This window comes from Anabrus simplex, chromosome 1 (genome assembly GCF_040414725.1).
Source record: "Anabrus simplex isolate iqAnaSimp1 chromosome 1, ASM4041472v1, whole genome shotgun sequence".
Lineage (NCBI taxonomy): Eukaryota > Metazoa > Arthropoda > Insecta > Orthoptera > Tettigoniidae > Anabrus > Anabrus simplex.
Genome location: NC_090265.1, coordinates 402,120,875 through 402,137,086, shown reverse-complemented (window position 1 = coordinate 402,137,086; position 16,212 = coordinate 402,120,875). Strand labels below are relative to the sequence as shown.

Here is a 16,212-nt window from a genome sequence, read left to right as displayed (position 1 = left end):
ATGACAATGTGTACTATTGTGTTGCAGTGCGCGATGTACTCAAAGTTTTGTTTGTATAGTGTGTGCTACGTCACCAAATCCCGGTGGTGGCTGGCTCATTATAAGATAAGTTCTTACTTTATTATTTTGTAGCTAGAACTCTTTTTCAGGTTTTATTTGAATTTAGTGTGCATATTTTTCTATTGCAATGAGCAGAACAGAAAGAATATTCAAAGTATGAGATTGATATTGTGTCATTATTATAATTCAAGGTACCTATGATGTATATCTTCAATTAATAATCTAAAGCCATGCACAATGTTGATAATTTAATTAGATCTCATTCATTATTTTGATTTTCTGGATGTTAGTTATCAGTAAATATTAACTTCAGTGATGTTAAATGGGTCAAGCAAATAAGGATCTTCGAAATAATAATTATGCATCACGATATTTAATTATATTTGTACCAGTATTGCTGTGTTGAGTAGTAATTCTATTTCAGCGTTATGCAGCAGATTTATAGCAGGATTGTACGGTAACTGTATTTACAGGAGAACAGAGGACAAAGTTAGCTACATATTATTGAGAATCTACGTATCATTGAGGATCTACATGTCATTGAATCTGCATGTTATTGAGTCTACGTGTTACTGACTCTACGTGTTATTATAAGTTGATATTTTATGAGAGAGGCATTTATTGAATAGAGTCTTCGAATATAGGAATGAATAGATTGTTTATAGCAGTGAAGTAGTGTAAAGGTGATAGAATGTAGCAATCTTCGATATGAATTAATGAAATAGTAGAAGCCGTATGTCAAGTTCTGCTTTTGTTATTTATTACAGGTCCATTTCTACAAGAACCTGACCAGAGCCAGTGACCACCAACGTATGTGCATGATAATTTATTTCAGCTTTTCATCGTGAAGTGATCCAGAATCATTGATCCAGTGTGGCTATACATATTGTAATATTCATCCATTCTAGGAACGAGCTGATACCACATTCTTGTCATTTTAATGGCATGTTGGTGTGATTCATTGTTTACTTTGATATGGTACCACATTTGTATATTATCTTCAAAATCAATCCTTTTAATTTCATGACATCTACATCTTTATTGAACTGAGTGTGTTATTTTTAAAAGGGGAAAAATGATTTTATGAGTGTCTTGATGTTGCTGCCATTGAGGTAACACCAACTTATATTTGTTTAAATGAAATAACCTAAAGGTGAGTTCTAGTGTTGACGTGAGGATTTTTTTTAGAACCGCGGGTGAAGGAAACAATAATTCACCAACTCTAACTCCAATCTAAATTTCAAATGAAGTTAAATTCAGTTATAGGCAAGATTAAGATATATTATGTATACTTGTATTTCAAATCATATACATTTAAGCCACGATTTTATGGCAAATTTTGAATCATTTTCTAATAATAATGTTATTTGCTTTACGTCCCACTAGCTACTTTTTAAGGTCTTTGGAGACGCTGAGGTGCCGGAATTTAGTCCCGCAGGAGTTCTTTTATGTGCTAGTAAATCTACTGACACGGGGCTGTTGTATTTGAGCACCTTCAAATACTACCAGACTGAGCCAGGATCGAACATGCCAAGTTGGGGTTAGAAGGCCAGCGCCTTAACCGTCTGAGCCACTCAGCCTGGCAAAATCATTTTCGTATAATGTTTTTAAAAATTCATTGGATCTTACTATTATTCGGTGATTTAATCAATGTATAGATTATTCGAACTTTCAAATGGACTAACGTCAGAAATATCTATAACATTAATTGTATGTCACGGACATGTTGTTATCTCTTTTAAAGAAGCCATTGTTTCAATATGCCATTGTTATAATACAAGACCGCCATTATAGTCATCTTATCTTTCAACAATGTAGCGTTGCGCTCTACGACAATACAACATGAAATGTAAATAGACCAGCCATCCTATATTAACTTTATTATTTATAGTTAGGAAATCCTTCCACATTCCTTTATTATGATTGGTTAATTACTACCACTGCATGAGATGCCTGTCTGTCTCAGGTATTCTTTTTCTTGTTATTACGACTACTCTGATTTAGTGGTGAAACTGTCTTGAGAACATACCCTATGAGATATGAATCTTATATTTTGCTGGAGCTAAGCTATAATATAATATGGGAGGATATGATATGACATAATTTATATGAGTATGCATCAAACCCACATATGATAGATTTATTTATGACATTCTGCCTTAATAATGATGCTGATTTGAATACAATTAAATGATGTACATATTTGTTATTATCATAATAGGTTTAATATGACTCCTGTAGAATGAATGATATTGGTTGTGCATATGAATAATTAATGGAACATTTACACCCCAATTTCACCACTGAATATGTGTCACATTTATTTGTCACCCAATTGTGGGGCATTGACACTGCATAATTTGGGTGTCACAATATGTTGCATGTAGAAGGAACCAATAAGATCTCTCAGTAAGTAAGACATAATCTGCATGATACCAGAAAATGGTACACCAGTTGAACAGTAGCTCGATATACAACTGACATGTGAGGAATGGAAAAGCATTCAGATTGTCCATCGCCATTCATATGGTGCCAGTAACAGCAAAGATAATCAAAGGTGAATGAGCCAGCACCCAAATGAGCTTTGTGAAAATTTCCAAGAAGAAAAGGAGAAAATTATGAAGAAAATGGATACAAAAATGGGTGTGTAGATAAATTCTTGGAAGCTTCCGTATGTAATGTAAGAGAGGTATATTATCAAGTTCTTCAGAAACTTAAAGGTGTGATGTTTACATCAGCCCATTCTGAGAAACCAGTGAGTTTATCGATGTCAGTTATTGCATATTCTGATACTGTGGTGCATGATGGACTGCCAGTAAGACTAATGTTAGAGATTTGACAAGTTTTTATGGCTTCTGGAAACAATTTTCAAATATCATCAGTTTCTCAAAATCCCCCATATCAAATGTAATTTCTGCAGTGTATGATGCCATCAACGATATCTTCAAGGATGTTATGAAAGTCAAGGGTTACTGCTGGCATGGGCTCCATTGATCACAGGTGGGTTAGCACCAGTAGGCAGTCAATTCAAACATGTTTGATTTCACTGGCCTGGAAATATTCACTGATAAATGGCCCAAACACCAGAAATGAGATTTTGGTGCTTGAAAATATTATGAAACTTAGGACTCATTTAATACATTTTCTTCATTTCTATATTTTTTTAAAGGTCCCATGAATATGTTACAACCTCACCTGTGGCTTTGACAGGTCTTATAAAATTATTAAATCTATAATCTGTTCTAGCCATAACAGCTAAAGAATTCAAACATGCTCATTTTGATATTGAGAAACATGATATGAGGCAGCTGACTTTATTAATCTTAATTCTGAATCAGAAATTTATATTGTGTCACCTTCTTTCAGTGTAAGTTACTGAAAGTAACTTCTTCCAAAATTCAAAAGGCCCTTGAACGTAATTTCAAAACAGTTTTAATATGATTGCCTTTAATTTGGCACATGTGTGTGTTCATATACAGTAGTATAGTATGGTGAAAAATTGGGCGAATATTCACATTGTGTGTTTCACAAAGAGGAAAAGTCGTTTCAGTTTTAATTACTGCATCGATGCGGTGAAAGTACCTATGTGTTAATGTAATCACAGAAATGGGATAGCAAATAAAGGTTACAGATCTGTTCACTTGGTCATGTGGGTATTTAGGTGTAAAGGAGAGGGCATATAAGTCTTCGGAAAGATCCCAATTAGGCAATGATTCCAGTGTATGGAATCCTCACCAGGATTACTTGATTCAAGAACTGGAAAAAATCCAAAGAAAAGCTGCTTGATTTGTTCTCAATTTCCAAGAAAAGAGTTGCATTAAGAAAATGTCACAATGTTTGGGCTGGGAAGACCTGGTAGAAAGGAAGCAAGCTGCTTGACTAAACAGTATGTTCTGAGGTGTCAGTGGAGAGATGTCATGGGATGACATTAGTAGGCAAATAAGTTTGAGTGATGTTTTTAACCTGGCACTGAGCACGTGGTGAGGAAATCCCTCATTCCTTGATTTTGTCATGTCATGCCCACTGCACAATAGTTTTGCACACATCCTTCTACGTATTTGAAGTTCATTATTTTCCACATCAGCCTGCAACTGTTGCTTGTTGGTGTAGGTTTACTGTTTTTGTTTGCGGTGCACTGTTGTAATACTTGCAGTTCAATGAGATTTTCCCTCACCTTGCGCGTTGTTATGTTAGTATTTCTGGCATTGTTAAATACTGTAAGTGTATTGAATATAATGTGAATATGTGCATGGAAAGTGTTACAATGTATGGATGAAGTACAAAAGGAGATGAATAGAAAGGAAGAAGCAGTTGAAGATTAAGATGATATAGTTGACATTTGCAGCAATAATGCTGAACAAATTAAACAAAATAGTAAAAGTGAGTTTTCAAAAATTGAAACAGAACCTGTCATTGCAAATTCTGACCAAATGGTATGAAATAGAGCCATATACACAGGCAAGATGGATTTATCACTTGTAATGTGCACTGCAGAAACATGGCACATAAAACTACAGTACATACGAATCTCATTGGACATCTACCAGGTGTCACAGGACAAGCACGAAATGCAAGTTCCTGAAGACACTATAAAATGAACTGTGTATTATACTAATCTCAAATTGGCAAAAATGCAAAAAAGAGTCACAAGATAAGAGGTGATACTGATTAAACAAGGTAGAATACCCTACATTTGTAACTAAAATATACTAAAGCTACAATAATGCTCATGAAAATAAATACAGAAAGCTTTAATTAACCAATTAAATCTAAAACTGTACAATAAGGACGATTTTCTTCAATTATTTCATGTGTGAGGAAAAATCTCACCACGCGCTTGACTCTGTTCCTTGTAACTTCACGCCTTGTGCTGGGTTAAAAGTAGGAAGTATCACAATATGAAAATAAAGTTGGAATTCAAGAAAAATTAGGGTAAATATTCATTTGTAAGAAGACAAGTTACGGATTGGAATAATTTACCAAGTGAGATAATTCTTGAAATTATCTAAGAAAAGACTAGGTAAACAATGAATAGGGAATCTGCTACCTGGGTGGTTGCTCTAAGAGTAAGTCAGTGGTGATTGATTGATTGATTGATTGATTGATTGATTGATTGATTGATTGATTGATTGATTGATTGATTGATTGATTGATTGATTGATTGATTGATTGATTGATTGATTGATCGATCGATTGATTGATTGATTGATTGATTGATTGATTGATTGATTGATTGATTGATTCCATTTTAATAGAAGTAGGCTCTCAAATCATAAACACTGCCAGCCGCAGATACCTTGTAGTGAGCCTCAGGTCACCACAAACACCACTTGCTGTTAAGTGGACTGAAGATAGACAAAGGACACTTAAGGAACACTCTTGTACCCGAGGCTACTCACTATGTCGACCAGGGGAGACTTTTTCATTAACAGAACTGTGTGGCTGGTGGTGCTTTCATTTGACAGCCCTGTATTTTGAAACTTATAGCACTTTACTTAGCGTAGGGCTTTTTAGTGGTGGGAGTGTTGTGGTTGTGTGAATATGGTGATAATACGGTACTGAGGTAGGAAGTGTCAGCACATAGCCTACTCCTGTTAAATAACACCAAGTGGTCTGCTTAATGTTTAACTTCCCTATGCTACAGATGAATCACCCTCACTCCATATGAACACTGCGGAGAGGTTAGGAATTGAATCCAGGCTTTAGGCACACAATCTAATAATCAGAAATTGTATATCACCACATCTCCTATTTGTCAGCCAACATTCTGACAGTGAAATTTTATTTGACTGATGGGACCTGAACTGGCAAACTACAATGTCAGACCATATAGAGCTGACTTGCCACCAGGCAGCCGACTTACAGGAATATTTTGTATGCATATAAGGAAAGAAAAATGCACTGAAACCAGAACTATTAATACAAATTCCTTTAACTTCCCTTACATAAATAAGTTTCAATCAACAAAACCAAAAATATTTGTACCTCAGTTATTTATGAAGAAGGACATTCTACCATGGAATAATATTTACACACTACAGTTCCAAATGGCATATGGTGTATAGAAGCCACCAATTGCAATGATACTTGACAGGAAGACCAATTAACACATAAGGATATTACTGTATGACTGCTATTCTTATGTAGGATGTTCATGGCATGACAACATGATTCTGAACAAGAATTGCCAGTTCCCTTGTTTGTGCTCATAAAATATGATATTAGCATACATATTCATATATAGGTATAATATGACCAAGATTTCTTACTATTTATGTTTTAGCTATTAAAACCTTAATATTTTGATATATTCATTCAATGTATACATTAGTAAGTGGTTTTGTAGAGAACGGCATTCTGTTCCAAAATCCTAATGTCCATGTAAAGTATTTTATATAACTCAAAACAGAACAATCAGTAAATTCCTTCGGTACAAAAGGAAGATTATTCAAATATTTAGACTGATGCTTTCACAGCCCGTATGACAATAAGCTTTTGCCGTGTCAAGAAAACAAGGTGGTATTCTTTATATTTCACAGAGAACTTTGCTCTGCACCTCAAGAAGAAAATCTTGTCTGTTCACAAGGAAGACTTCTCTAATAATAATTATTTCACCTTGTTTTCTTGGTATGGCAAAAGCCCAAAAGCTTATTATCATGTCTACAAGGTCATTCTACTTCATCATCAACTAACTGCTTTGATCCACCCAACTCTTTTTCAGCAATTAATTATATCACTAAGGCAACACAATTCTACCACCAGGTAAGACACCTGCTGTGGGATGAGCAAATACCCATGAAAACAAAAATGACATTGTACAAGTCCTATTATACACCAATTCTTACATACAGTCTCGAAACCACAACACTGACCAATAGAGATAATTCCAAACTTCAGGCAGCTGAAATGAAATTCCTATGCACTATGATCCAGAAAACGAGGAAAGACAAGATTAGGAATGAGAAAATTAGAGAAGAAGTAGGAATAGACAATTCTCTCCTAAATAAGATTCAGATATCAAGACTGAAGTGGTTTGGTCACATGAAGAGGATGCCAGTAAACAGAACTGCAAGGAAGGAATTTGACAGAAAGGTAGAAGGACGACGACCCATGGGAAGGCCACGAAGGAAATGGATAGATTTAGTTAAGAGCGATGTAATGCTGAGAGGTCATGATTGGGACAAGTTGGTGGAGGAAGAATGGTACAAGGACAGGATGAGATGGAGGAGGCTCATATACCACACCCGGGAAACTGGAGATGGTTTAGGATGATGATGATGACTACCAGTAATTTTACAGAAACATGAGTATTAATATTAAATTCAGTACATGTTAATTGATCGTTCGCTCAAGTTTCCGTCAGGTCCATTCCAAACAGTTCTCTTCGTTAGAAGCCAGTGAACTATGTCCACAGTACAGGAAAACAGCATCTAACCACCCAGCCATATCATATGCAGCAGTGTTGTCCCAAAATTCTCACAGGGTATACTCTTAAGTCAGAGCATGGCAAAGCCCGGATGCCAGACCACCGTTGCATGTAAAATTAGTGTGTTATGGCTAGTTATAAGAATTTGGTAAAAACTCAGGCATATAGAAGATATTTTATGATGAGAAAGAAGAAATCCATGTATGTTAATGCATTAATTTGAAAATCATAATTTTCTTTTGGACCTACTTCCAGATATTTATTAAAACCAATCCAATGTGTCTCTTGATTTGCGATCATACTTTTCACTGGAACAAACTCTTGAATTTGTGTATGTTGCAGTACAATGGTTTTGCAGCCACGTCTCCATGTATTTCTCAGGCTTAAATCTGTCAACTGCTGAGACATTTCAATGTATGAACATAAAGCTGGAGACATATGCAATGAATAGTGATGGCATTAAGTGATGGCTGATAATGTTACTCATCAAGCAGAACCTTTGATGTTCATGATTATGAGCGTAGCTGACAGAGAGGCGAAATCAAAAAGAAAAGAAACCAATGTAGAAGTTATACATAAGAAATCAAAAGGTATACTCTAATGAATGGAGTTAAGTAGAAGGCATACAGGATATACCCACATATACCCTTAACTACAACCCTGTTTTTCATGCTGATTCATATTGATGAACAATTACAATAGTATGAAAAAGAATGACCATTTAATCAATACATATTTTCAATATCATTTGTTCACAAGGTCTTATCACATTATTACTTCAGTTTTCTTCAGGTGTCTCAGTTGTTTAATAAGGCCTATATAAACATTAACAACTTTAATATAATGCACTCATCAAGGTTCAGCTTAAATAATACTTGATGAAATGAATCACAACATTTTTGCAATTAAAGGTGACATCGTTTGGACATAGCTTTATTACTTAAGAATTGAATTTTATCTCGTGTTCCTTATGGAATAACCATAATATTTTAATATATATGTACCATTAGAGTTTAAGATTATGTTTTGTAATTGTTTCAAGGACACAATAAGTTAAATACTTTGTAAATATGAGATATAATGGCTGAAGATGTTCTAGATTAAGGTCAAAACTAGTACCACAGGTGATGATTGTATAGTCACATCAATAAAATATGTATTGATTAACTGGACATTCTTTTTACTATTGTAATTGTAACCACCCAACTGACCTATGCTCATTTCTTCCACACATTTTGTGTATTGTGAGACATGTGCTTTTCTTTCAGAACTGATTAATTTGTTCACCCTGAATTATTTGGAGTAAGTAAGAATTACTGTACTGGTATGTGTTTATGCTTCATGTTAAATTTTGCTTCAGTATCACTACTGCTATCTGTTGCTATTTCATGATGGGTGCAGTATTTTTGCACCTGTCCCTTGATACAGGCCAGGGAAAAATGTAGCTTCCACTGAAGCCCCAGTCTCATTTATGGCTGTGAGAGTATGGAAGCTATTGAGATATTATGAATGGTGCTGAGTAATGCATGTGAGTGTTATGAATGGTGTTACAGTTGTGTTGTAATAGTACTTTCTGAACCATTGAGGAAAGCAATGGCAAATTTATCCCAGTCCTCATCTTGCCTTGTATGTAACATATTGGGGCCATCACCGGTTTTTGCAGTTTCCGAAGAGCCACATAACATTTAGTGTTCCTCGTTGAGGATCAAGTCAGCCTCTGGGCTGATGACCTAACAAATGACATGAATACCCAGTGCTCAGTCAGTCTCTTTGGTTCATGTAACAGTTATTCCTAGCATATGTTAGACACAGTTCCTGTATCACTGAAGTTGACTGCTGGGCTGAGTGGCTCAGACGGTTGAGGCGCTGGCCTTCTGACCCCAACTTGGCAGGTTCTATTCTGGCTCAGTCCGGTGGTATTTGAGGGTGCTCAAATACGTCAGCCTCGTGTTGGTAGATTTACTGGCACATAAAAGACTCCTGCGGGACTAAATTCCGGCACCTTGGCGTCTCCGAAAGAGAGTAGTTAGTGGGACGTAAAGCAAATAGTATTATTATTACTGAAGTTGACTATTTTCTAATTCTGATGTCAGACTGAGTGTTGTTCTTTCATGTTCCAGTAATCCTACTCCTGAAGTATCAGACCTGGTGCCAGTCATTTGGAAGCCTCACACAGCCTCCAACCCTTGCTATCTCAACATTGACAAGGAGCTCAGCTTGAAGACAAACCTCTTTGAAGACCGAATGACCTTCTGGGAGGAGATATACAAGTCAGAAAGCAACTGAACCTGAATGGGTCACAGAAAGTACAATCCACAGGACACAAAATTTTTGAGTATTGTTTTTAAGACAGCATGTACACCTTCCACCATTGAAAATGAGATCATTTTTGATCCTCCAATTTTTTTTATCCTTATCACAATGAAATTCAGTGTGCTGTATAATTAAAAATTGTTCTTCAAAACAACAGAGAAATTAATTATGTAATTTTTAAAAGTTGTGATTCCTCGATTTTCTAAATTATAATTTCAAAATATGCACTAAACCATTATTCCCAGTAGTCATATTAACAACCTGAATGTTAATAGCTTATATATTTGCACTGTATAAAGATATTTTTTTTTAGAACAGAAAATATTTTATAACTAACTTCCTGTTAAACAGAAGCTAATGATTGAGATTCAGATTCAGATTGTAGATAACAATAGAAAAGGCAGCTATACAAAATATCATGCAATTATCTTGAAAACTTTGGAGTTATAATGTAAAATATTCTATACACTAGAGTAGAGAGAAGACAAGCAAACTACGTGTTGGATGCAGACTGACGACTAAATCTGATCACATTGGAGTACTTCTTAATTTGTATCTCAATCAATTTTATAGATATATGATTTTCATTTCACAGTTATGAAGGTCAAAATTAAAAATTGATCCTCTTTTTTTTTTTGGAAGGTGTAAGTCCCTCCTTAATTTTAATATAATAGAAGGTTTGAATTCCCTATCAAGTACTGTAAATTTATATCCTGGAAGCTCTGTGAAATTCTTAGAGCTGCTCTTAGCATCTCCTGGAAGTTTACTGAACCAAACACTATGTAGTAAACATCTCTCCCAGACCCAAATTCCTTTCTGTGGGCAGTAAAATAGATTTTTGATTAAATTTAATTATCTTAAAGGCTGCAAATGAGCATCATTCTTCAAAATAATTTTTTATTGGTATTTCAATTTATATTCCCATATTTTCATTCTAGCTGAAATTAAACGTGCCATTGCCTATTTTTAACCCCTTATAACTGTGTGCTGTGTAAATGGTAAATTATCTTTCTATGAAAATAAAATATGAATTTTGTCTGTACTTTGGTCAAAATTTTATAAATTGTACTCTTAGAACTCTTCCTTTGGCTGCTTCAAGTTGGTGGAGCTCAATACTCGGCTGCTCTTCTAGATCTCAGAGAGTTTTTTTGGTACTTGATCACATCTGGAAGGGTTGGTGATAGGGTGATGAGGAAAATGTTTAATTTAAAAGAAAAGTATTTGTACTGTTCATTTAACTCGGATTTATTTAAAATACCGTAAAGTCAAAATGAAACCCAGAAGTTGTATCATCATGGTGGTGAGCAAAATCAAAGGCCTTTATAAACAAAGTCCCTTATTGCATTTAATAATGCTCTCTTTTCTTTCTCTTAAGAGAATTTGTACATACATCATACATCTTCATTATGGACTGATGTGCCTTTCAGTGTTCAGTCTACAAGCCTCTGCGAATTTTGTAATCACTGCCACAATCCTCTATTTGTAACTAGTTCTGTGGCCTCGTTTGGTTCTATACTTCTTATCTTTAAATCATTGGAAACTAAGTCTAACCATCATTATCTTGGTCTCACTCTACCCCTCTTACCTTCCATAACAGAATTCATTATTTTCCTAGGTAACCTATCCTCCACCATACACCTCACATGACCCTACCACCAAAGCTAGTTTATGCGTACAGCTTCATCCATCGAGTTCATTCCTAACTTAGCCTTTATTTCCTCATTCCAAATACCTCCTACCATTATTCCCACCTGTTTGTACCAATATTCATTTTCACTACTTTCATGTCTGTTACTTCTAGATTATCAATAAGAAAACCTGAGTCCACCCAGCTTTCACTCCCATAAAGCAAAGTTGGTCTGAAAACAGACCGATGTAAAGATAGTTTCGCCCGGGAGCTGACTTCCTGCTTACAGAACACCGTTGATCACAACTGCAAGCTCACTGCATTAGCTTTAGTGCACCTTGATTCAATCTCACTTACTATACTACCAACCTGGGAGAAAAATCCTAAATACGTAAAATTATCTACCTGTTCGAGCTTTGTATTCCCAATCCGACATTCAATTCTCTTGGATTTCTTACCTACTGACATCAGTTTATTCTTAGAGAGGCTAATTTTCATACCATATACCTTGCACCTGTTTTCAAGTTCCAAGATATTAGACTACTGGCTTTCGGCACAACCTGCCATTAAGACCAGGTTGTCAGCATAGACCAAACTGCTTGCTACATTTTCACCTAATTGAATCCCTCCCTGCAATTTAATACCTTTCAGCAGATGATCCATGTAATCTATGAATGATAAAGGTGAAAGATTACAGCCTTGTCTAACCCCTGTAATTACTTTGAACCAAGAACTCATTCTACTATCAATTCTCACTGCAGCCTAATTGTCAACATAAATACTTTGATTGATTTTAATAATCTACTCTTAATCTGAGAATTTTTAGAGTAATAAATTAGTATTTTATGTTAGACCATAGGATGAATTATTTTCCATACATGGAAATTTTGTCTAGAATTTAATCCTCTGCAATGAAGAAGTAAAACATGAGAATAGGTGAAATATGTTTAAAAGATGTAAAAGTTTGTTTACAGAAATGCAAAACCGTTTAACAAAGACTAGTGGAACCATGCTGCTATTATAAATATGACAAATATACATTTCTTGATATCGAAATGTTCCATGCATTGCCCAGGTACCTTTTTAATGTTTACTTTTAGGATTTACATTATATTATCTCTTGTGTCAAGTGAATATTTGTGGATTAATTTATTGGAACGTTGATCAATATTTTACAGACTATTTTACTGATTTAGAGTTATTGTTGTGTATTTAATTTAAAATTTTAGTTTTAGACCATTTTGTTTTGAGCAAAAGTTTGCCCTACTTGCAGCCTATATTGTCTGAGAAGTAGAAGATTCTTTGAAACAAATAATAAAATATATTGATAAATATTCAACACTAATCTCGGTCATTTTGGACATTTTTTTTTTTTCAACCCTTCTTACTCCAATGCTGAAGGAGGCTGAACTTGCACTTAAATGGCATCCAGAGTGTCACAATGTATCTCGACAACCCTGAAAAGTATGGATTTGACATTAATATTGGCAGTTTTTAATTATATTTTTTCTTGTCACCCCATTTTCAACCCCCAACCATAGGGGTGCTAGGAGTGTCTTACCCCACAGTAGTTTTCTCTAGATAGTATGTCATAGGTGTACCAAGTTTGGTTGAGAGCTATGGTGAAACATATACACTTAAATCTATAATGTAATTTTGGACAGTTTCTTTTGCTACCCCTTTCCACCCCTAATGCCAACGGAGACTTAAAAACAGCATCCAGTGTCACTATTCATTTCAACGACCTCTAAAACTATGGATTTGACACTAATATTGGTCATTTAAGATGATGTTTTCATATCTCTCCATCCCAGCCTCCAAACATAGGGGTGCTAGGGGTGTCTTATCCCCACATTATTTCTTTACAGATACTGTAGTATTAAGTATACCATGTTTGGTTGAAAGTTCAAGTTTGCCTTTAGATGCCTGTCATTATTGACTGTTTAACTTTGCTGAAAAGATATTGCTCTTTAACTGTGTGTGACCTGCTGAGTACAGTCATTTAGTGATTTGATGTTAGGTTTGCTCAAATTTAACTGAACTTATAGACCTCTCATGTATAATGCATGATTCGCTAGCAGGTAATTCCAGAGAGATTAAAATAGGGAACTGATCCAGTAGAACGGATAGATGGACTGGACAAAGCTGTTTTGAATATTGTTATTTGCTTTACGTCCCACTAACTACTTTTTTAAGTTTTCAGAGAAGCTGAGGTGCTGCAATTTAGTCTTGCAGGAGTTCTTTTACATGCTAGTAAATCTATTGACATGAGGCTCAACCGACTGAGCCACTCAGCCCGGCTAAAAGCTGTTCTTAGTAAACTACTTTAATATATAGATTTGACAAAATCTACTGATTTAGAAACATTGGTTTAAAATATGACAATTTAAAAGAATGGTTTTAAGTTAAAAATTTAAAAGTATGGTTTATAGATAAAAAATAACAGGGTAGTTGTTATATTGTTACACTCCTGTCGGTTGAAAACCTATTTGCAAGCTGTTGATTAGCTCTACCAGGCACAACCCTAACACACAATCATTAAATTCATATGTGGACTTATGGGGGTAGTAGTTAAATACAGCTCTACATTGGCAAAACAAGTAGTACAAACATACTTCAACTGTGGACACACCCACAAAAAAATATCACCACAACCATGACAATAAATGTGAACACAATAGGTACCCATGAATATGTGTAAACATAAATTTCATATTATATATTATTATTATTATTATTATTATTATTATTATTATTATTATTATTATTATTATTATTATTATTATTATTATTATTATTATTATTATTATTATTATTATTATTATTATTATTATTATTATTATTATTATTATTATTATTATTATTATTTAGTAGATATGCATCCAACCTAAATGACATGTTATCATTAACTCTAATCTCAAATAACCTTAACAATAGTTCATCTTAACCTACCTGTACAAGAATGCAACATTTGACAACCTGATAACTACTGTAGTCAAACATGACTGTCTAAAGAATTATACCAGTAATGTACAACTTTCTCTTAACATCCATAAATCATATACATTTTCTACCTTGTCAATGTTAATGTCCTCACAATAAATATATGCCCAACTGACGTAAATGTAATTAGCAACGGGTACTGTACTCCATAAAATCATCCCTAAAATAGACTTTTAGGCATACTAATGACAACCTGTCATAAAAACATCCCTAAAATAGACATTTAGACTTCTAATGGCTCAACCTGCATGAGTTTAGTAGGTCAGGTGACTTGGTTTCAAATTAATGTTGGGAGACACAGGATAAACTATTCAATTTTTGAAAATTTAAATACCTGTAGGTTTGTTGGTAGAATACCAGTACTTACAAAGACGGGTTATTATAAGGAGTTGTAACTTCTGCAGCTTTTACATTTGTGCAGATAATAGACATGGTATTTTGTATAGATATCCATTTAAAGATCCGTTCAAGGTAAGAATTTATTTAATAAAAAAAACGATACACCTGTAAATTTTGTTTTTAAAAAATAAATAAGAAGTTCAAGAGAATATACTGTATTTCACTGGAGAATTATTTGATAGTCTTTGGACTGTTGGTGATTGCTGCTTCTCATATTCAAATACTACTGTTGGCATACCAATGAGAATAAAGAGTATAGGGTAGTTGAGAAAACAAAAATAATAATTGGCTGATTACTGTATTCCTATTACGGTATTTGCATCATCAATCAATCATCAGTGATCTTGTAGTTCCAAGTTTCCAACATACTTTGTACTTTACACCAGTGATCATTCAACAAGTAGAAATTAATTACCGGTATCCAATTCCTATATCCTAATAATTGCACTGGGGTATACACTATCAACCACCACAGATACATGCAATAGTGAAAAAATCCCTCCACATCCGGTTGGGATTAGGAATGACATCCGGTTGGGATTAGGAATGACATCCGGCCGTAAAAAAGGCCAAATCCACATGTGCGATGCAGTACGCAACCGCAACCCAATGGATGTAGTAGAAGAAGAAGAATCAGCTATGTGGGAAATGAAACAGAAACGAATATCATTCTAGCGAGTGATCTGAAATTACCAAATGTTAACTGGGAAGAGAATGCAAATGGCAGAAAGCATGGCAAACTAATGGTAAATAAGTTAATGTGGGAAGGCCAGGTGAATCAGAAAGTGATGGAATCAACTAGAGGGGAAAATATTCTAGACATAGTGCTGTTAAAACCAGATGATCTCTATAGAAGAACTGAAGTGATAGATGTATATCATGAAGCTGTCTTTTACATAGTTTAAAATAAATGTTATAGAAAGGAATGTTGTAAGAGGAAGACTATTAGGCAACACCATTTGGCTGATAAGAGGGGCATGGGAAACTTCTTAAAAACCAGTTATGATCAATTGAAAGAGGTAAATAAAAATGTGTACAACCTATAGGATGGGTTTAAAATAATTGCTGAGGAGCGTGAAGACAGGTATATTCCTATAAAAGTGGTAAGGACCCATTATAACAGGGAAAGAGAAAGCTAAAGAAAGAGGTGCAGATTAGAAAGAAGTAGAGTTAGGAATGTTTACAGTAGTAAGGAGAGACTGAAGAAGCCTACTAGGAAATTGAATTTAGCAAACACGTCAGCTAATTTTAGGCAGCAATGGAACTTTAAGGCTGAAACAGGTTCCAGGAAGGGTATTCTAGGGATCATTAATGAATAAGGGGAGTGTAGATGTGAGGACTTGCAGAAGGCAGAATTTCAGCAATATGTAAAGGTAGTTGGATA

General features: G+C 34.7%; 1 protein-coding gene across 1 annotated transcript in view; it reads left to right on the top strand.

Annotated features, from left to right (window-relative positions):
* LOC136856847 (esterase FE4) overlaps positions 1 to 9,870 on the top strand; it is a 122,844-nt gene extending 112,974 nt beyond the window's left edge. The window contains exon 11 of the mRNA XM_067135032.2: positions 9,607 to 9,870. Within this exon, the coding sequence (XP_066991133.2) occupies positions 9,607 to 9,772 (166 nt within the window). The 3' untranslated portion in view covers positions 9,773 to 9,870. The remainder of the gene's footprint in view (positions 1 to 9,606) is intronic.
* Positions 9,871 to 16,212: the final 6,342 nt, after the last annotated feature.